This window comes from Pollachius pollachius (assembly GCF_949987615.1).
Source record: "Pollachius pollachius genome assembly, chromosome: 1".
Classification (NCBI taxonomy): Eukaryota; Metazoa; Chordata; class Actinopteri; order Gadiformes; family Gadidae; genus Pollachius; species Pollachius pollachius.
Genome location: NC_136934.1, coordinates 20,602,589 through 20,624,470, shown reverse-complemented (window position 1 = coordinate 20,624,470; position 21,882 = coordinate 20,602,589). Strand labels below are relative to the sequence as shown.

Genomic DNA, 21,882 nt, shown 5'->3' with positions numbered 1-21,882 from the left:
AATTAATTAACACAGATACATGTATTGTCCTTTATTGAGTTTAAGAGCATTACACTCTAAACTAACTGACCACTTCACAACACATTTATCAAGACAACCGAATAGATGTGACTAATAACGAAGGGAACAAGACAGAATCTATGTTAAAATATTGTTGGCATTATTTTTGTCTGTTGATGTTATAAACAAATCAAGACAACTGAAGCCAGGTGACTTAAAACAAAGAGAACAAGACAGAATCAATGTTAAAATATTGTGGGATTTCTTTGTCTGTTGATGTTATAAACCAAAACCCAAATACAATCGTGGGGGGCAATATTGCGGGACACAAATGAAAGAAAAATCAGATTAAACATTGTGAATACATTTCCCTGGATGCCTGCTTCACTTCTTCCTGCCTCCTCTCTCTTTCAGGGCCAAGTGAATGATTGCACCATTGTTCATGTTGTAGTAAGCCAAGGAGTTTGAATCTTTGATGAAAATACCCTAGAAATTACAAAAGAGAACACAATTAATCAATTGCAACCTTAGATATGAGACTGTAGATATTCAAAGAATTAAAAAATGAATTACCTCGTACTGTAACTTCTGTTTTCCTGCAGCCATGCCTGTGGCCTCGTGGATTTTGACTTTGATAACAGATACCTAGGGAATACATTATTCACGTTACAACTATGTACTCTAGCTTTAGAGATATGAAGGACGAACCGTTAAAAGTAAACATAATACCTGGTCCGTTAGTGGAACGGTGAAGTTGAGCACTTGCCCACTTAGCTTCCATTCGGTCTTGTCCTGCATGTTAGGAACCTGGACTTTAACCGCCACAGGGCCCTGGAGTCGAGACAAATGTAATCCAATCAGGTTCAAGGATATCATGGAATGGGATGCCACGGCTTTAAACACGGTGCCCAAACACAGAACATAGAGTAGTCGAACCCACCTTGTTCCTGCGCAGAAACTCCTCTTCGGGCATGAGGTTGTCCTCAGTCTTCATCTTCTTGTTCATGGGTTCGTCTTCACGAGGAGGGGGTGGGTGGGACGGGGGTGCGGGGGCCGGCGGCTGGGGCACTGGTGGGGCGGGGACGAAGGCTGGCGGGGCAGAAGCAAGATGAGCATCAGCAATCAGGTATTGGCCTTTGCACGTCATCCACCTCAGATATTGAACCCTAATGCGTGTCCCCTATGCCAATATGAAGTCAACTGTGGCACAGCAATGCTCAGCAAGGATGTGATCCTCCTCATCAACTGATGAACTGACCCTCACAAAGAGCTATGGGAAATTCAAAATGCTATTTTAGAAAATATGGCATTGATCGCCAGCTGCCCAATTTCAGAACACACCTACACAACGAGAAGGGTTGAGTTGAACAAGATTCATGGATGATGTACATAACATAATGACAATGTCAACAATTAACCTTTGATCTTATCAAACTGGCCAAATAAAATCCTTTAAAAGTCAGGCTTTTATTTCAAACTGATTTGCTTCATCTAATTCCAATCATTAGCATGCCCATTTAACTCAACTGTTTCACTTTTAATCATCTTTACATCTTTTCTAATACATAATCCATACATTCGATTTGCATTGCATAACATCCAATTCGGTACATAATATCTATCCTATATTAATCCAATATCGGCATCCGCCCTGAAAAAAACGATAATCGAAAGTTCCCGTATTTCTATTCCCTTCGCCAAACACAGCAACAATAACGTCTTTCTTACCAGAAGGGACGACCATAGGGGGCGGCCTAGGAGCCATGATGTGGGGGTTGGAAGGAGGCATGGGGACCACGTTGATGCGGGGATTGTGCATCATTTGCGGCATGGGGGTCAGGACCTGCCCGGAGGCCAGGCGCACCACGGGGGCCATGGGCGGCCGCGGGAGAACTGGCACGGCAGAGAGCAGGGTGGTGCGCACCGGAGGCAGCATCTGGACGTGAACATTTAGCGCTGAGGTTTGTTACACTAGAATCTCATCCAGTAGATCTTAGGTAAAGCATCATTCACAGTAGCGCTGATGCAACATTCGTGGAGTGCACAGACCGTCCTAGCACGGCATGGCTATATTCGCCATAACGTTGCTATGGACGAGCCCACAGAGCCCTAGACTCTGGTACTTCACATTCACAGTGCTGCATGGTGTGCATCAAAACGCTGCATGAGCCAAGAGCGTCATTTTGGATAAACACTGGCTCATGTCGTTACGCAAGGCGACTATAAATACGGTTTTACCCAACAAAGATTTGTCCAGACGGTGTGAACTTACGGAGGATTGTGGCCGAGGCACCTGCATCGGGAGATTGGGTCTGGGTAGGATGGGGGAGGAGATAGGAGGCTGGTGGCGCAGTTCGTGGGGCTTGCTGGGGCCAATCTTCTCTTTGCCGTCATCCTCTCCCACCAGGCCCTTGGCCTTGTGGATGGCCTCGATCTGCTCCTGCAGGGTGATATTGGCCTGGGCGGCCTGCTGTGTACGCGCCATGCTGCCAGAATGACCGTCCCAAGTGACCTACGAATGGGATGAGACGGACACACTGAGTACGAAGTCACAGACTCAAAACAAGCTGGAGATCATCGGCAGAGTTGCACTCTTTTGAGAGAAAGTGTGCTCGGGAATCAGGGACTTTGCTCACCTTTTCCTCTGGCTTCTGGATCTCTTCCTCTCCGATCTTCTTACCGATGGCCGTTTCTTCCACACCAAAGATATCGGTACGCCTCTCGGCCAGCTGCTTCAGGCTGCTCTGGATGTCCTGTCCCGGGGCGTACACCTCGTCCTCGATCTGCCTCTCGCGGATGCTGCGGTCCCTCTGCTCCAGCCAGCGGGGGTCCAGCAGGCCGATACGCATGTGCTCCTGCATCTTGCTTGCCTGGATCTTCTCTCCGGTGATGGGTGAGATGAGGTACTCGTCCGGGGTGGTGGCCACGGGCGCAGGCTTGGAGGCTGAAACAAGGGAAAGTATTATCCATCATACACCTCCTGGGTCAACCCACCCCCAGCAGGTACTACTTGGTGCACCCGTGAGCTTTTTCCATGGTCAAATCAAACTACTATCTTTCTGTGTGTAGACCATGTCAGTGTAGGAACAGGAAACACAGACAATAACACTACAAACAAGTGAAGCGAGATGTTAAAGGGGTAATTTCATACCACCAGGTGTGAGTGTGATTAGCCATTACAAGCCTTATGATCTGATAATCTGCCCTTTTCTGTGTTTTTGAGACGCCACAAGTGGGAGTGTCCACCTAGATGTATGGATAAGCAACCTTTGTAACAGGCCACTGGGTAGGCTGGTAGAATGGATTAAGACTAGACTTTTTAACCAGAGGATGATTAACCAGAAAGGTCATTTTTATGGGGTTATGTCTTAAGGTTCGTCTGGGATACCTTTGGGGTCGTAATCCTTGCGGATGATGACCTGATCTGGCGTAGGAGGCAGCGGAGGGGGCATGGGGTTGTCTGGGGGAAGAGGAGCCTTCATTCCGTCCTCCTCATCATCAGATCCCTGGAGAGATCAAGGAAGGCATTACACACTGGCATATCAAGTGTTCATATTTTCCTGTATTCATAAAGGGTGCCTTATTCTTCCAACCTCGTCCATGTCCTGCACTTGGGTGTCCTGGTCCGGCTGCGAAGGTTGGCCACTATTGCGATCCTCGCGCCCATCTTCGTCGTCATCGCTCTCCACCTCCATCTCAACCTCCTCACTCTCCCCAAACTTGTCGTAGCGCTCCTGGATGAGGATGCGAGCGCCAAGCTCTTCGGGTGTGGTGGGTGGAGGGAAGTGACCTGAGGATTCAAAATCAAACAAACATATTAGAAAAAAATATGACGTTAATTTCATGCCTATAATCTTTTCCTACACAATAGCTGGGTCTCAAAGCCCGGCCAGCAGCCGTCATAGGGGGCTTTTCTGCTTCGTAAAAATAAGCTTTCATGTGCAACCGGGAAGGACAGAAAGCTACAGTTTTGTTACTCATTTACAATAGTAACAATTTTCTTAGGGGGCTCTTAGTGACTGAACCTCATGACGGCACGTCTTGTCGAAACCTTTTTGAGTCACTTGATTGGCCCCTGCAATCTGAAAATTTCAAGTTCATCGGCAGACCACTGATCACAATTTTAGGGCGTATGTCGGCTGATCATGCTTGGTGTCCGATCATTTGGTGCACCACTCACAGAGGCACCTTCATATGTCAGTGCTATGAAGGCTGCAGCCAGGGCTTTGAGACAGAGCTAACATGTCCCATGCGTTACATCAGAACCTTTGCTGAACAGTATCGGCTTCCACCTACCCTGCTCGTTGGGCTGGAAATCCACAGTCTCTACCACAACAAAGTCGTGCCAGTCGATTTGGGCATAGGCCACCCTCTCCTTCTCCCTCTCCTCCTCTTCCTTCTTCCTCTCGCGCTCCTGGAACTTGGCCCACTCCACGCGGTACCTCACCTGGAAATAGGCAGAGTTACAGTCCCTGGTGAGCCGCATCCCACATGTTCATACATTCAAAGTGGATGTACTTATTCATCCATCAACGGTTGATGAAGAAAAACATGCATTCATTAGCAATGTTGTAATGAGCCGTGACATCTACTGTGTCCAACCGGGTCTAACGGCTTGGCAAACGAGTCATCAGGGTTTTACTTAGTGTTCTTTATGTTCCGGACAGCATTCTGTGCCACTAAATGAACCACCATGAAGGAGTTGATCATGGTCAGTGGCTGCTTTTGTATTACTATTGGACTATTATTGCATCATTACGGTGAAAGTTCATGTGCCAACATATTTGATTGTGTCCACCATGTAGGTGCAACAACAATGTACTACATTTGCTTAGAATGCAGCATGTGCTGTCATTAAAAATTATACTAAACCAAATCAAAGGATTTTACAACCATACAGGTTTTATTTACATGATTACATGGCAGCCACGACACCCGTTGCATTTTATAATATGTAGCCTGCTAGTAATGCGCGATATAAGCGATATACGATATAAACGATAAAAAATGGCCTACGATAGAGATTTTAATTCTATCGCTCTATCGCGATAACGCATGTTGATGACGCAAAATACAATGTTTAATTTTTGGTTTGGTGCGGTTCCTTTTCACATTGCAATTTTCGCAACAGTGCCAGAATTCGTCAACAAAACTGCATGTGTGCAAAGAACGTTAAATCATTGGACAAAAAGGTCTGGGGCGGGGTAAAGCGTTAAAGAAAAAGGGGGGGGGGGGGGAAGCACCGGTGAAAGTAAACAATCATGGATATCCAGCGTGATATACATTGATCTGCAGACTTGTCCAACTCCTTCTCCCTCATCCTGACTCGGAATGTTTTAAATGCATCGGCATTTTTAAGTTATGTTTTCCAGCATACTTTTTACTTGCTTTTGTCGGACCGTCGGGTGGTGGCTCAACATGGAGCAAAGAGGAGACGGAATGTCTTTTGGATATCGGACCCAAATATCCAATAGACGTTCCGTCTCCTCTTTGCTCCATGTTGAGCAACGTCTCCGAGACCACCTCTCCGGCTGGGTCAACCTCCTTTTGATCGATAAAAAAATATCACGTAATCGACAAAAATCGTAACAATCAATGATCGATCATCAATTAATCATGCCCATCCCTAATTGTCAGTACAGTGTCTGTTCCTTATCCAGAAAGACACCCGTTTTTCCTGTTCTCTGCATCTTGGGTGGCATTTAAGAACCAAGGACTTAAACTAAGTGTAGTGCCTTTTAGAATGGTTTGCACTAAAGGAAAGAAACCCAATACTAATTTTATTTATCTGCAACATTATGTTGTTGATTACAGTGTTTCACAATAAATGTCCTCGAAATGACATACTATATTTCTCTTTTTTTTTAAATACATTTAGCAGTTTGGCTTTCCTTAGGTTCTATGGAACCTGTTCTGAATTTGTTCAGATTTTATATCGTGATATATATCGTTATCGCAAGAGGCTGCAATGTATATCGCAATATGGATTTTAGGCCATATCGCCCATCTCTATAGCCTGCCGTTATATTTATCAATCAAGATTGGTGAAAGTGTCACAATTCAAAAGGTTGCCATCTAATTGGACATTTCATGTGAAGAGTGTTGGACCGGGACAAGAAGGCTAACATTGGTGATTTATTATCAGGCGAATGATTAGTTCCATTTGCTAATTACTAGTAACACATAATTCTATACATCCCGCCCGAATGAGGTCCATTTATGGATTTTTTTTTCTTTCCGTGTGTACCTTTAGATGGACACTGGATGTAAAACAAACAGCAATGTGTTTGGGGGGCAGATGGAGATAGGGAGGGGCTTTATTTTGTGTGATTTTTAAAGGTTCTAAATAAATAGTTGTTGAAATTGAGAAGTTATGACTTCTTCTTTACAACTGAAAACGCTAGTGACCGCGGCTGAAGGCAGCAGATTTTAGTGCTCATCACGCTGCAACAATTTGAATGAGTGAAGCTCCTGGAAGCAGGCTTACCTGATCCATCACCTCTCTTGGATTCTCCGCTTCCCGTTTCATCTTTTGCAAGAGGCCTTTGGGCGGGATGAGGATCTACAGCATGGGGTGACGTGGAAACTAGGTCAATCCAACACATTCGCCAGGAGAATGATGTCCTACAAAAACGCTACAAAAAAGTTTTGTAGCTTTTGATCTGCTTACCTTTGTATACTGCTCAACCAGCTTGGTGAAGTAGTTGAACAGGCTGTGCTGGGGCCGTAGGAAGTCAAACTGGTAGTTCCTTTGCTCTTTCTGCATGAGCTGGGTAAGAAACTGACGGCCGTTACGGGCAACAAACTGGGCGGTGAGCTTGACGACATCGAGATCAAACGCAGAGATTGACGGAGGATCAGCGATGAACTCGAACTCAGGGGGCGGTTCTTTGGGGATCACTGCCTCATGAATCACCTGGGACTGCAAAAAATTAGTTGACAGTTACATTTCAATACTGGATATTGAATTTCACAAAAGTCTATTGATTGGAATAGATACAGCCCTAACGATAACGTCTTCTACTTTCAGGCCCTGGGCTAGGATAACATAATAAAAAAAATTACTAAACTTTTGTCATTTTAAGGATAGTAAAATTATTAATATTGATGCATTGTGTGTCTGTACCTTTTGAGGTTGCTGCTGTGACTGTTGCAGGGCCTGCTGTTGCATGACCTTAGGCACCGCTGCAGATGGCTCCTGTCCCTTGCCCTCCTTGAACTCAGTGACTTTGTGGCGGTAGTAGGCATGGTAAGGGTCGTTGGGGTTGAGGAAATTAAACTTGGGATTGTTGATCTCATTCTGCCGAATCCTAGCTTCAAACTCAGGTCCGTTTCTGTGAAATGGCAAAAGTGGTTAGTTTATCATCAAATTACACATTTAAAATATACGACTGCACTGCACAACATTATCAGGAGTATCCAACCTGGCAACAAAGCTGGCTGTCTTATCGACGATGTTTCGGACCTCTGGAGGCGGGTAAATAATACCAACTATAGGTTTAGTAGCTGGTGTTTCCTCCACAGGTTCATCATTCTGGTAAGAGACAATATAAGTTATGAGATACACACCAAACAGTAAAACGACCAATAAAGTTTATTTACTAAGAAACAATTTGACGCCCAAGGCAATGCAACACATCATATTACTAAGAAGGCAGATAAAATACTCACCAAAACATTTTTCACATCGTCACAAAGTGTAAAAAAAGATATCTCATGAAGAATATATAATATAATAAAGAACGCTCTGCATTACAAAATGCAATGCACTTTAACCATTAATGTCAGTCTCGTTAACCTATGAAGGGTAACGATAGCTCATTACAACGGAAACTGCTCCATCTTGGGATGGAATTAAAACCAGATAGTATATTTCACACTGTTTCTCTCGCTGAATGGTCAGCGACGTTAGCCAGCCTGCTAGCCTTACCGTGATGTTGGGTTCAGGCTGAACGATCGCTACAGGCCCGGGCGGCATGGCTGCTTCTTTGTGTGGGGCAGAAGGTAACCTGCGAAAAAATAAGCACCCACAGTTTTCAGACGCGATGGCAACGTTTACAGAACATGGATAAAGAACATTTATAAGAACGTTATATACACATTTGCTTCAGCCGCACTAAAGAACTTACCGCGTCGTGTGTTCGTCAGCCCACTCTCAATGAAGGTCAACTACTTCCGGGATCACAACGCTAAGCATGATGGGACTTGGAGTTCTTTGAGGAAGTCGCTATGGAGATGCAGTGTCAACAATCTACCAGCGAGGAAGCGTTACTTCACTGGGCCCACCCTCTATGGATGGGTTAGGAAGATTAATCTCAGTCTTCGAAAATGAGTCCTTTTCTAGGGAGTCGAGATAGTGTTGAAAGTCTCAGAAAAGATCTCATCGACCTCCAGGGGGCCATTCTGGAAGTGTTCTCCAGGACGGGACCTGTACGCTGTTCCTCCTGGAAGTTCCCTGACAAGCTGTCATGCAACCTCGACCTGGTCTCGCTGCTGGAGCAGTATGACCACATTGAAGGGGATGATGAATTCAACCAGTACTCCTACATTGTATTGCTGGAGCTGGTGATTGACAGGTAAATGTCGCAACAGCTCATCAAATTATGAAATAAACGGACAAGGCCATAATTTCAATTTTCTCTCCCTCTTGAGCAAGGCTATTGCTGCTGCTGCAAAGTTTCAGTCTTTATACGGTCCAGCTGAGGAGCGGACCAAGCAGTGAGCACAGTCAGAAGCAGGGATGTGTGTCTGTCGGTCTGATTGTCAGGCATTATTGGAGTAATTTAATTGAACTTGCTAACTTAAAGGTACACCAAGCATTTTTTAACCTACCTTATTCATAAACAAAACATAAACATATGCATTTGATTGTTCAACATTATTGAATTGGATGTTTTTTTCCTTTAACAGGATGCATTTAAAGAAAGCCAGGGAGCAACTAAAATAAATCCAAAGGGCTGTGAAGAAAAAAAACAATCACTGTCTGTATACTCCCGGAGTCATTCTTCACGTGCATCTTTATTGTCTTCTTCAAGTTCCCTCCACTCCTTTGCAAATAATGAAGTCAACGCTGTCCCCACCACTCCTCATTTCCGTCCCTCACCTACGGTTCTCACTACCCCCACCCGCAAGGTCAGCTGCCAGACGGTGGAGTCGTCTCTCGTCCCCTGTGACGCCTGCGATCAGGTGCAGTGTGTGTTGAGGCAGACCGGGGACTGCCTGGTGGAGCTGTGTCAGAGCGAGGGCCTGCCCTCCTCCCTGCAGCCCCTCCTGGTCGCTGTGGAGGACATGGTGGAGCTTGGACACCTGACCGCGGGTGACCTCGCCCAGTGGGGCCGGGAGCAGCGGAGGGATATGGGTCGGCTGGGGAAACACCTCAGGGAGGTGCGGGGGACGGTGCAGCCTCTCACCGATAGGCTCGCCGCCGCGGAGAAAGAGGGGGATAAAGCCAAGGATCGGTTGGAGAGAGCACAGGAGGGTGCGAAGAAGGAAAGGGAAAAGTACCTCGCCAGCAAACGCCAGATGGAGCTTTTACTGCGGGAAGCGCAAAGGTCCGTGACAGAGAAAGAGAGGAGGCTGCAAGAGGAACAACAATGCCTGCTGAGGAGTACAGTGACATCCCCTTATTTTGTAGAGAGAACCTATGCTTGTTGGTTGGTTAGATGTTTCATGTTTTAATGGATGTTTTGTTGCAGGTAATTCCATTTTTGAAGACCAGATATCTAAATTGAAAGAGGAATTAGCTGCACAACTGGAAAGGTTGAATATGCTGGGTAAGTTGTTACATTTTTTTGTTAGGTTTGTGTTTGTTATGTTTTATTCTGTGTAAATGTAAAATACTGTATTTTGGACCATCACATTCCCTGGTAGAGAGGGAGAAAGGCGGTCTGGTGGAGACGGTGAAGGCCTTGCGGACAGCAGAAGAGGCCCACCTCAAGCTGCAGGGAAGGACCCATCTATTGGAAAGTCAGATGGCTGACATGCAGCTCAGTCTCAACAAAGAGTGTTCCAAGTATCAGAGCGCTTGCCATCAACAAGTGGTGAGTGGTCCAATCCCAACCGCCTTTTAGATCATCCTAAAAACCTTTCTTGATTACATTGAAGCCGTTGAGCGTATTCAGTCAGTATTCAGATTTATCAATCAAGCGTTTGATTATCAGACTATTGAAAATACAGTCAAACCTAGAAAACTTCTCCATGGTGACTAGATCAACACGTCGTGTGGAGGTTTCATCCTGGTACCCAATGCTCCTTCCAGTCCATGCAGGCCCAAGAGAAGTCCTTGGTGGAGAGGATGGAGACTCTAGACCAGGAGCGGGAGGAGCTGCAGAGCCAGCTGGAGAAGAGCGAGGCGCGGCAGAGCCAGCTCCAGGATCAACTGAACCGCGTGACAGAGGAGAAGAAGACACTGCTGGATCAGTCCGCCCCCCAGCAGGTACCACCCAGTGCCTGCTGGATGTGCCATTCCAATCGCTATCTTTGTGTATAGACAATATCAGGTCATCCAACAGGAAACACAGACATTATACACAATAAACACAACAAACCATTGCAGTTAAAAATACAGTTTTAAACCAGATATACACCATCTATGCAAAGGCTAAGCTTGTATGAAATTGAATACAGTTTGAGGCGCCAGGCTATACAAAGAGTAAAGAGTAGTTGGATGGGGGTGTGAACAAAGCTTGATATGGCAGGCCTGGTCCTGAGTAGATGTGCCCATATCTGCTGCCTTAGGTGAACCCTTAACCTTTGTCTGTTTTCTGTGGATGCTGCTCAACGACTCAACGACCGGTATCATACAAGTTCTTCTTCTCCCTCTGCTTTCCCAGGTCTTGTGCGCTGAGCTCCAGGGGGAGAAGGATCTGCTGGAGGCTCAGGTGGAAGAGCTGAAGAGCATCGTGGGGCGTCTGGACGGAGAAGTGAAGGATCTCAGCCACAGGGAGAGATTGCTGGTGGCCTTTCCCGAACTTGCCACCATACACCTGACACAGCCTCAGAGTAAGGCCCTGTTGTTTGTTAGTGTGAATGCTGTAGCATTCACACTCTAGATATTGAAATATTTATTTGTATTCTTCTTCTGCCCATTATTTGGTCAACATGATGGCTATCTATCAGCGTTTTTCAACTCTTTCAAATCTTTCAACTATTCAGCTTTTTCCACTTTTTTTTAATGTGGGAGTCAACCGTTTCCTCTGGTACTTCAACTGTTTAAGACGTAACTAAATCAATTTTCAACCGTTTACCTTCGTTCTAACCATTTAACAAATCTCCACACTTGTATCTTCCATACTATCCAAACTGAATTTCGATATCATTTCAACTTTTTTTTCAGAATCAAAGTTTTAGTTTCAAACCGTCATATTCATATTCTACATTTGGTCCCATTGAAGCCGTCTGCCCATTCTGAAACTTAAATTACTTAAGACATCGTGACTCAGTCAAATTTCAACCGTTTACCATCGTTCAAACCATTAAACAAATCTACACATTCTTTCTTCAATACTAGCTAAACGAAATTTTTATAGCATTCATACTTTTTTCAGAATCACAGTTTCAAACCGGCATAGTTTTCAGTTGTTCTCATTGATTTCCGTTGACGCCAGAACGTGAGGACGTTTATTTTTCAGTTGCTTCACAACAATAATCTGTGTTTATTTGTTTATCATCTGTCTTTGTAAGTGACTGACTGAGATGAATATGCAGTAAAGATAGCTACTTCTTTTAAATAGTTTCTAAAGGCCTCAACCATAAGCAAGTGTTCATTTATTTCTACTAAATGTAAACAACTTTACAGCCTAGTTTGTATGAACTACAAAATACACTTACAATATCGTTTTTTTGTTGTGTTTTAACTCCTGAAGGCTCAGGGAATGTGCTTTTCGACATGGAGCAGCAATTAGAAGCCAACCAAATCCGTATCCAGCTCCTGGAAAAAGAAAATACAACTTTGCGCAACAGCCTTGTGACACTAAATGAAAGATATATTTCTGCTATGGTAAGGTATTAGTTACCATGGTAATGTCATGTCATACTATGTTATGTATACCAATGTTTCCCCCTTCTGACACACTATTGTCTAGTGACCTGTTGATGACTGAAAGTGACGAATATCGCTAATATTCACAATTAATTGTAGGGCTCCTCACCTGAAGAACTTAAGTACCAATCACCACAAACACCGCCTTCAGGGGACCATCGAGTAGAAACCAAACAGACACAGTGTTTCAGTTCGCCGTAAGTCCTTAGCTGCTCGCATACAGACTCTCTTGCTGTACTGATGTGATCACATCAATGCTTGTGATGATCATGGGGTATATTGCTGCTGTGAAAAGCTCACTGTGTGCTGACCTTTCCTTTTTCATCACAGGCAGGGCGGCAGCAGTAGAGCAGCACAGCTGAAACCCGACCCGCGTAGGGGGGCAGGTGGAGGAGAAGGTGGCCCAGATTATATTTGCTGGGGGGACGATTTCTCCTCTATCGCCGCCACCACCACTCGAGCCAGCCCCACTGCCTCCCGCTCCTCCCCCATGCTGCTGCTGAACGGGCACACCCTCCAGAGCAAAACAGGAAGAGGACGAGGTTCCGGGAGATTCAAAACATTAGGTCAAACACGCCACGCCTACCTGGCGGACCGTGCTGCAGCAAACCGAGGGAATAGGTGAAACCCGTCTGTGTGTAAATGTTACTGTAAATATTTAATGTTACACCTCACTGCTACATTAACAGAGCATAACCATTTCCATGTCATTGGGTTATTATACATCAATTCTATTATCAACTATATCAATTTATCAAGTGTCATTTTAGTTGGTGTCTTTACGTTTTTTCGAAAATGGTTTGACTTCTCGTAACGTATAAATGTTATGGCGTTGCATGTTGATACCTCTAGTGACGCCACAGTGCACATGTTGTAAAGAGCCCTATCAGGTAGCAGTGTGCAGTGGTGCATTAAAAGGACTGGCTTCAGTAAATGACTTACATTAGATCTAATGAACTAGCTCCGAAAGCCTTGGATGTCACAAACAATGCCTCACAGGTGGGCGGGCATGATTATCAGGCTCTTCTGCTGTGAAATGACGTTCCCATGGCAACCTAAGCGCATGACATTCGTTTTGACATTCGTGTAGTCTTTTTCGTTAACTTTTTGGAGTCGTCTTTTTCAGCTGTGTTTCGAGAGAACACTCGAGAGGGTACACACACACATTTTCCTGAAAGTTATATGTTGCTGTGTATATTTTGAGGTTCACTTCGTAGATGAATATTTGCAAATGGAAATGTGAGCTGCTGATTAGTAACCTGAGTAACGTGTGTTACCTGAGCGTTATGACAAGCTTCTAATCAAATATATGAGAGTAACTTTTCAGTGCAAAACAAATCTCCCAAGAACCCATGTCTGGCAATAAATTTGAGTTATGATCAATTTATTCAACTAAACATATAAACTTTTGAATGACTGATCCCCTGGTTTAGTTGAACACATTCTCAAGAGGTTAATCCTTAAAACAGTTAAGCTGCATCATCAAGCATGTAATTTGTCTTGGCATGTGTCGTTAATAATTATAAAACAAACTTATTTTGTGGATTTTGATTTTGAAATCTTAATTAGCTCACTTAGCAGACATTGAGATAAAACATGTATAATTATGGCATTGAGCATATATATACATACATATTGAGTGTGTATATTGTATGATTCTGCAGTTTGCCAGAAGACTCCACCATGATCTTGAATGATGCTTTAAAACATTTATTTAGCAATACAGTTGTAACGTTACACAACAGAAAGTTGAGATTTCAATGTGTGATTACAGAGAGTACTATTAATAAGTAAGAACATTTTTGAAGAACTTGCTTTTAACTGTGCTTGCTGGCACAAATGATGAGCGTTTTAAATAGGTGACAAAATACATACAGACAAGAAGCACAGCAGTGCCAATGTAGAGCTAACAATCAGTTACATTGTGCAATATTGTTAAAACATGGTCCTTTGAAACTGACTATTTAACTTTACAGACCAATGCCCTAATACATTGTTTTTTGTTTAACCATCTATGTTGTGGTACAGTTAGTACATGCTTATTTCATTTGTTTTTCATTTAAAACACTGAAATGATACCATGTGAACTGTTCTATTAAATACGGAACAAATGAAACCGTAATCTCGTATGCTTTGGAAGTCTCGCCCACCAAAACATTGTTAAGGCCATTGGTTTTGTGTATCACAACAATAATATCCATCACATATATGGATCATCTAGAAAGAGTGATGTTATAAACGGATCCCATCTGGGTGAAAGAGGGCCTTGTCAGGGCCATGGAGGAAAATACAACTAGACAAAAACAGCGGTTAAAGAAAAAACAACAAAACAAAAACCACAACAAAGTTAAGTTCTCTAAAGCGTGTTGTTTGTTATACTGTTATTTCAACATTTTGTCACGCAGCGTCACCCATGCACATGTCGATAATCTAGGTCAAACTGCCTAGCAGCAGACAGGACTGCCGCAAATCTGTTGGATTACAAATGCCGCAAAGGGGGATGAGAGAGGAACCACGGACAAAACAACATAAGCCACTGTCTGCTATTATTTGAACTGTATTGACATTCTAAGCAATAGCTTTGTGCCCATATAGATAGAAGGGTTGTCTGCCATTTTAATGATATGTGGGAAAACTCAGTGGAAGAACAAAAGTCTTCAACATTAAGTTCTCAAAGGGGTCATGGGATGAGAGTTAATGGATTAAAACAGGGATTGAATTCCCAATCACTTGTCTAATTAACACAGAACAAGTGATGATATGGATGTATGTGCTGTAAAATGGTCTTATTGAAGCATCTGTGAAATTACAATAGAAAAAAAGATATAGTATAAAAATAGTATAGCGTTTATCATATTTGATTAACTTAACTTTGGTGGGAGAAACACGAGGACGGACTACACATTTCAACCAAGAGAAAGACACATGATTGTTTTTTAGGATCAATGTGCAAAAACATTCAAATAAGGAAAATCAAGTTCTATAATTTAAACAAAACATGCTAGAAATATAATAATGAATAATATAAAATATAAGAAAGTCAAACTTTAAATCTCCTGTCCAGCATAGTGTCCTTTTGGTCATTTTAAGATCAGCATCCACTGAGTATACTTGACAGCACAGAGTGCAGTTTGTCACAAATAAAGCACCATATAACTTGCAAACACACTGAGACTTTGACAAAAGAAATGATGAACGGGTTACATGACAGGCAAGGGAAACGGGAAACCCTAGAACGAAAGAGCTGGTTTAAGAGGACGGTTTTCCACACCTGAAGAGATACAGAGAGATATAGTAACGTTATAAAAGCTCTCTAGGTTCCAATATAACACTAAATGTTATACAGTAATAATATTCTAAATGTGCTTCATGGGGACGCAGCGGTGTGCATCGCCCCGTTCTCCTCCGTGTGGGACGTTTGTATATGCAGAGCAGACAGAGAGAGAACAGTGGCAGTACGGAGTTCCAGGGACAGGCACACAATAGAAAACAGGCTCATCAAGGGAGCAGATTAATGCAGCGGTACAGAGAACGGGGGACATGGATAACATTGGCCCGCTGTGACGGATGACGTGGCATGGATCACGTCCTTCCTGGTTGCTCGGCAGCTGTGGTGGTGGGGGACGTGGAGTTGTTGGCGTGGTGGGCCGAGGCGTCCACCTGTCCGTCTGGCTGGACGGACTGCACCGTCTCCACCAGGCTGCCGCTGGGCAGAACCACGTACCTGGCTGCCATGTCTTTGGGCTGGAGCTCCCGCATGCCCTCTTTGCTGTGCCAGATGCCGTAGCCGAAATACACACACAGACCTAGAGAGGGGAGGAGAAGAAAACTCTGAGCAAAACACAAATCTCACTAATGCAGGCATCGATCAGCGAGCCGAACCTAATTCTAATTCAAAGACTTTGAAGGATCTGTGTCATTGGTGATTGCCTTGGCGGCTGGTGACACCGTGGTGTTAGCCAGTCGAGGTGTAAAAGCCATCCTAATGCTAAAGCCGTTTATGTGAAATGTTGCTTTCTCAAGGGACGTGATTACTCAGGCTAATCCAAATGCTTTGCCTAGTTAAACGCTCAGGATATATGCAAGTTTGTAACTTGCTGTGGTCAGACAGGCGTGTTTAAATGGTTTACTGGTGCAAAGAAGAGCTAGGCTAATAAGAGTTAATCCTGTTCTCCCACTTATCCTTTTTATTAAACAGCCTAATAATCATATATGTGAGCAAGCGTCTGTGACTTTTGACTAATTAGAGGTAATTTCACTCATCTCCACAGAGTACAGCAAAGCTTCATTTGATATTTAATTATTAATGAGGCAAACATGTTGTTGGCTGTTTTTGCTTGAACCTTCAATAAACTAAATAATTAAATTCCTACTCCATAGATACAATTCATGAATACTGATGTGGGACCTTAAAAAGGTATACATTTGCATAATCTTAAACTCGAAATAAATAATGTTACAATGTGGACAAGCATTGGAACATAGAAAATGAAAGTTTTCGCTTAAAAACTGAAACCCCAACCACAAATCTGATCATGGGGTGGCTGAGAATGGGGAAATTTGGTATTTCAAGTAAGAGACCGATCATGAATTCATATGATTGTGTTGAGTTATACTGCAGATTCTGTTACCTATAGCGATCCATATGGCAAAGCGAACCCAAGTGAGGGGGCTGAGTTTCAGCATCAGGAAAACATTCATGAGGATGCTGAGACCGGGGACCAATGGGACAAGGGGAACCTGGAGGAAAGAAAACACGTCATGCTTTAAAGCGGCGATCTACAAAGATCTCAAAAGACCTCTATTTAAATAAACGTCAGCTGAATCACTATCACCCATGAGGCAACACCATGGTGATTGAGCCTATGGCCAGCTGACGAAAGCCCATGAATTGGCAGCATAATGAATGGTAGGAACTGAGTGTCTGTGGAAGGTGACTCTCCTTCCATGCATTCAGATCCCAAATGGCACAGTTATTGAGGTGTTTCCATCACCTAGCAGTTGCTATTCCCCCAAAGAGGGCATGGCCGATTCCCTAAAGAGAAGTGAACAGAGTCCTCGAGGCCTGCCACTTTAACTAGGGGATGTGAGATCTGTGCTTCTACAAAACTTGTATCGTAAGGTTGACCCAAAAATGGAGTCTGCCAGATCTGTGTCTGGCCGTCTTGTATTACTTTAGTACTTCAGCGTCTTCGCCTATGGTTGATTCACATAACCTTTGTTCTGTGCTGTATGACCGTTTCATATTTAAACAATGGGAGTCACGGACAGGCCTGTAGACCCCAAACCTTACACACATAGGTTACGGCACAGAAAATATAAAATTCAGAAAGAAAATATACATACTATAATATTTCAAAATTTCCTGCCGATTCCCATTAGCTTTAAGAAGAAGGGTATATTTACTGTCTAATATAAACTGCCGGCCATTGCAATTGGGTTAGCAGAATGATTTCATTTAGCAGGATGATCAGGTTCATGTTTGCTATTGCACAGACTAACCAATCAATAGTATTTGCTGTGAATCACCATAACGTGTTATGGTGATTCATAGCACATGTATAGATGTTATTTTATGTTAACCTTGAGTATACAATGAAACCTCAAGGAAAACATAACCTAATGTGTTATTGTGATGCAACGGATGCATCAACGACACTAGACAGGAACTAACCTGGAAGGTTTTCTGGTTTCTCTGTGGCTCGTGAGCCCAGATCAACAAGACACTACCCAGGAAGGCCACACTGAAGATCCCCAGGAGCGTGACGAAGCTCCACAGTGGCAACTGCAGCTGGCTCCTCCCAAACTCCACCACGGCGCAGAGGGACACGGCGCTCACCATCATGGCCAGCACGGAGAAGGCCACCACCTCGCCCGGCTCAAAGTCCCCCACCACCCTGCCCAGGTAGAGCTCCCAGCGGGCCCTCAGCTGCCCCACGCCCCGCCGCTCCTGGCTCTCCGACCTCTCCACCAACTGGAGCTTATCCGAGAACGACTCGTACTCCTTCATCTCTCCCGCGCCGTCGGTGATGGTCTGGGTCTCCAGGGCCACGGGGGAGGGAGCGGCGGCCGGGTTGGGAGAGGTGGAGGAAGTACCCTTGGCACTGGTCTTCTCTGGCTGGAAGCGGAGCACAATCACGCTGGCCGCTACGAAGGTGTAGGCGAGGAGGGTGCCGATGGAGAGGAACTGGACCAGGGCCTCCAGGTCGAATATCAGCGCCATGGTGGCCATCAGGATCCCAAACACCAGGATGGCGTTGACGGGGACCTTGGTGATGGGGTTGACCCGGGCGAAAAAGGAGAAGAACAGCCCATCTTCCGACATGGCGTAGACGATCCGAGGGAGGGAGAAGAGGTTGCAGAGGAGCACGGTGTTCATGGCTGGAAACCAGGAGGACAGAGTATTATTATGGGTCAGACAGAGGACTCAGAGAATATATGTACTTGAATCACATCATGCCGTTGTAGGTCAATTGGTCAAATAAAGGAACACTTACCACAGATTGAGCCAACCGCCACAATAATTCCAGCCCAACTGTAACCCCTGCGGAAGAAAGCGTCCGCGAGAGCCGAGTTGGGGTCCAGTGAATGCCAGGGTACCATGAGCGTGAGCACCATGGAGACCAGGATGTAGGCTGCGGTAGCTATGGCGAGGGATATGGCTGTAGCGATAGGGATCGCTTTCTGCGGATTCTTGGCCTCTTCACTGGAGGAGGCGATGACATCAAAACCCACAAAGGCATAGAAGCAAGTGGCTGAGCCTGATAGTATTCCAGACAGCCCGAAGGGGGCAAAGCCTCCCTCTTTCTGGCTCCAGTTGATTGGGTCGGCCAGCATGAAGCCAAACACCAGGATGAACGCTATGACCGCCATGCTAATGACGGAGAAGATGTGGTTTAGGTAAGAGGACACCTGCACCCCGAAGGAGATGAAGAAGGAGGCCACCACCAGGATGCCCGCCGCCAGGAGGTCTGGGTAATGGGCGAGGAAGGGGACGTCCCACTGCATGATGTGCGTCTCCGTGAAGTTCTGTATGGAGTGGTTAAAGATGGAGTCCAGGTAGCCGCTCCAGGCCCGCGCCACCGCCGCACCGCCAATCATGTTCTCCAGGATCACGTTCCAGCCAATGAGGAAGGCCCAGATCTCGCCCACGGAGACATATGTAAACATGTAGGCGGAGCCCACCTTGGGGATGCGCGCACCGAACTCTGCGTAGCAAAAGGCGGCCAGCAAGGAGGCGATCCCGGCGAAGAGGAAGGAGATGACCACGGCCGGCCCCACCATGTCTTTGGCCACGGTGCCCGTGAGGACGTAGAGGCCGGAGCCCACCATGCCGCCCACGCCCAGCAGGGTCAGGTCCAGGGTGGACAGGCAGCGCTTCAGCGACGTGGCCATCATGTCGTCGTCCAGCGTCTTCAGGCGGTTCAGCCTCTGGCAGAGGCGCGCCACCGGCGCGCAGCCGGTCGCACGCGTTGCCATAGCTACGGAGTTGAACGGAGAGTGACTGGGCGGGGTTGTGTTCACACGATCACCTTGTGCCCATGCCCCTGAGGAACGCAAATCCTGGAAGAAACAAGGCACAACACAGGAGTTAGAAGGGTGTGCTTCTGGGGAGCCCCCCGCTGGCTCACTGTGCAGAGCGCGTACCCTATAGGCTCAGTCATGACTGCAGCAACCCGGGTTCGAATCCTGCCCCTGGTCCTCTTCTGCATGGCCTCCCCTCTATCTTCCTTCCTCTCTATCTACCTCTATTATAAAGCATAAAAAATGCAAAAATAAATCTTAAAAAAGGAAAAGGATGTGCCGTTTTTTTCAACTGGACATTATTTTATTGTAATACTGTTGGTAACCATAATAATGGTGTGGTATAAGGAGTTGTTTTTAACAGCCAACAACTACTGTCAATGGGATACTTTCTGTTTTCAGTATCTATGTTAACAGAAATATTGAATGCTCAATTGCGTAATGCAAAAAGGAATCTTATCCAAATAGACACAATTGTTTAAAAGACAGCAGTCATACAAACCTCCTGAAATACCTAAACATGTATTTTACACACACACGCACACATACATACACATTTAATAAACACACACACATACACACACACACACACACACACACTGAAACACACACACATGGGGGAGAGTGTGGTAAGATGAGCCACTGGGTAAGTTGACCAACCCCCTGTATTTAGGCAACTGTACACATTTGAGGTCATTTGACCATCAATTCAGGAAGCAACCATAATTTATGTCTGGCTGTTATGGAGAGCAGCACATGGTAAAGTTGCAAGTATGTTTTTTCACAATGAACTGTTTTTGCTTGTCAAAATCAGTTTTTAACATATCAAGTATAATATGTCAAGCAAATTTATCCACATGTACAAATATATGGCATACATGTTGGAGATTTGCCAAGGTATAACAGTAAGGGAAAACTTTAGCTAAAGATTAGCCTGAGTTAAATTAAGTCTCTAAAGTATAAATTTGTATTTCAATGTAGTATTACAAAACCGATTTGTTTTTTCAAACACTGTAGAAAGGCTATCATTCCAAGAAAGAGAGAGAAAGGACATGAAGAGAGCAGCCACTGATGTCAAGGGTGAAAATCCTTCAGAGAAATGGCAAAATACAGAAACATTGACAGGTTTTTATATAGTTTTAAGCAAATATATAAGACTAGGAAAATGCAATCAACTTGAAAAAGTTGGTCTATTTGCCCCCAGATGGCTCAATTTACCCCTAGGCGGGGGCAAGTTGAGCCACTATACAACTTTTATTTTTGAGAAGTCATATTTTCACAGACCTATGTCATAGATGCATTCTTATCATTTTGATTGACATGAGACATCCTGAAATAAAGGTAGATGTTTTCATTTTACTTTTGTCTTATTTTTCCTTGCCTATAAAATGAGTAAAAATTCGCTCATATTACCCCACTCTCCCCTGTGTGTGTATATATATATATATATATATATATATATATATATATATATATATATATATATATATATATATATATATAAACACACACACACACACACACACTTACATACATGCATGGGACATTGGTTCTTTGTAGACTATAACCAAAAGTCGATAGTTTTGCTACGGACGGGCCTTCTAAAAGAGGCGGACGATGAGCCGCTCATCCTCTTCCCTGTAGAGATGTAACATCCGATGACGGCACTCTAATGACATGGCGACTCATCTACGAGATCCTTTCTGATATCATTACGCAATATTTTATTCTAGTATGGTAACGCCACTATCGCATACGAATGCAGCGCAAAATGAATTATGTTGTCACAATGATCAACACAATTCCTATTATTGTTGTAATAGTACGGTAGGAAAACGAATTGCGTATGGACCGTATACCTTGTCCATTATTTACACCACCGTATACCACCGACCCGACCTACGACGACTCGATGCGCTTTCATCATTCACGGTTGTATTCGTTATAGTATACTTCTTATAGTATCCTTTCTTCAAATTGTAACAGTTCCAAATTTTACCGGTTATTTTTTAGGCCTTTTCTGGTACAGCATTTACAAAACAAACACAATCTAAAAATGTAATAAAAACATAAGCCAGCGAAGGTACATATAGATATATATATCTTGTTACCTCTATGGGCTGAGTAGGATAGTTGGTCTCGGGGGTTGGAGGGGCTGTGGTGCGGGCCTCTATATGAATGAACCTCTACAGGAGGATCATCCTAGTCCGGGAAGGTGCGAGTGCGGCCGCACGACGTCTGCCCTAAACGCTGCGTCTGAGCAGGTTCTTAAAGGAACAGTAACATCGTATAATCCGAGAGGAGAGCCTGCCCTGGCT

The 21,882-nt window shown here is 44.5% G+C and overlaps 3 protein-coding genes across 3 annotated transcripts; 1 reads left to right on the top strand and 2 right to left on the bottom strand.

Moving 5' to 3' along the window:
* Window positions 1-16: 16 nt before the first annotated feature.
* Window positions 17-8,165, bottom strand: sf3a1 (splicing factor 3a, subunit 1). Its single transcript, XM_079756546.1, has 16 exons — window positions 8,130-8,165; window positions 7,931-8,009; window positions 7,425-7,534; window positions 7,127-7,334; window positions 6,671-6,922; window positions 6,488-6,562; window positions 4,297-4,447; window positions 3,594-3,790; window positions 3,389-3,506; window positions 2,637-2,944; window positions 2,273-2,512; window positions 1,729-1,936; window positions 941-1,089; window positions 730-831; window positions 574-645; window positions 17-486 (listed from the first exon to the last, which is right to left on the bottom strand). Exons 2-16 carry the CDS (start codon window positions 7,976-7,978, stop codon window positions 385-387), a joined length of 2,340 nt encoding a protein of 779 aa, XP_079612672.1. The 5' UTR covers window positions 7,979-8,009; window positions 8,130-8,165; the 3' UTR covers window positions 17-384.
* A 163-nt stretch (window positions 8,166-8,328) lies between these two features.
* On the top strand, window positions 8,329-12,665 carry ccdc157 (coiled-coil domain containing 157; the record flags this gene model as incomplete). The annotated part of the gene is made up of 10 exons (XM_079741383.1): window positions 8,329-8,576; window positions 8,657-8,807; window positions 8,911-9,607; window positions 9,696-9,773; window positions 9,871-10,040; window positions 10,259-10,435; window positions 10,833-11,001; window positions 11,865-11,998; window positions 12,140-12,237; window positions 12,371-12,665. The coding sequence occupies 10 exons, from the start codon at window positions 8,329-8,331 to the stop codon at window positions 12,663-12,665; spliced, it is 2,217 nt and encodes a 738-aa protein (XP_079597509.1).
* Window positions 12,666-15,354: 2,689 nt separating this feature from the next.
* slc7a4 (solute carrier family 7 member 4) lies at window positions 15,355-21,812 on the bottom strand. The gene is made up of 5 exons (XM_079729968.1): window positions 21,676-21,812; window positions 18,538-19,603; window positions 17,715-18,421; window positions 16,672-16,780; window positions 15,355-15,846 (listed from the first exon to the last, which is right to left on the bottom strand). Exons 2-5 carry the CDS (start codon window positions 19,517-19,519, stop codon window positions 15,623-15,625), a joined length of 2,022 nt encoding a protein of 673 aa, XP_079586094.1. The 5' UTR covers window positions 19,520-19,603; window positions 21,676-21,812; the 3' UTR covers window positions 15,355-15,622.
* Between the last annotated feature and the right edge of the window lie 70 nt (window positions 21,813-21,882).

Coding starts and splice junctions, on each gene's coding strand:
- sf3a1 (XM_079756546.1), bottom strand. CDS start 7,978: ATGCCGCCCGGGCCTGTAGCGATCGTTCAGCCTGAACCCAACATCACG. Junction 2,513..2,636: donor TCCAGAAGCCAGAGGAAAAG/GTGAGCAAAGTC, acceptor TCCCATTCGTAG/GTCACTTGGGACGGTCATTC. Junction 1,937..2,272: donor TGCCTCGGCCACAATCCTCC/GTAAGTTCACAC, acceptor GTTCACGTCCAG/ATGCTGCCTCCGGTGCGCAC.
- slc7a4 (XM_079729968.1), bottom strand. CDS start 19,519: ATGGCAACGCGTGCGACCGGCTGCGCGCCGGTGGCGCGCCTCTGCCAG. Junction 18,422..18,537: donor GGCGGTTGGCTCAATCTGTG/GTAAGTGTTCCT, acceptor CCTGGTTTCCAG/CCATGAACACCGTGCTCCTC. Junction 16,781..17,714: donor GAAACCAGAAAACCTTCCAG/GTTAGTTCCTGT, acceptor TCTTTCCTCCAG/GTTCCCCTTGTCCCATTGGT.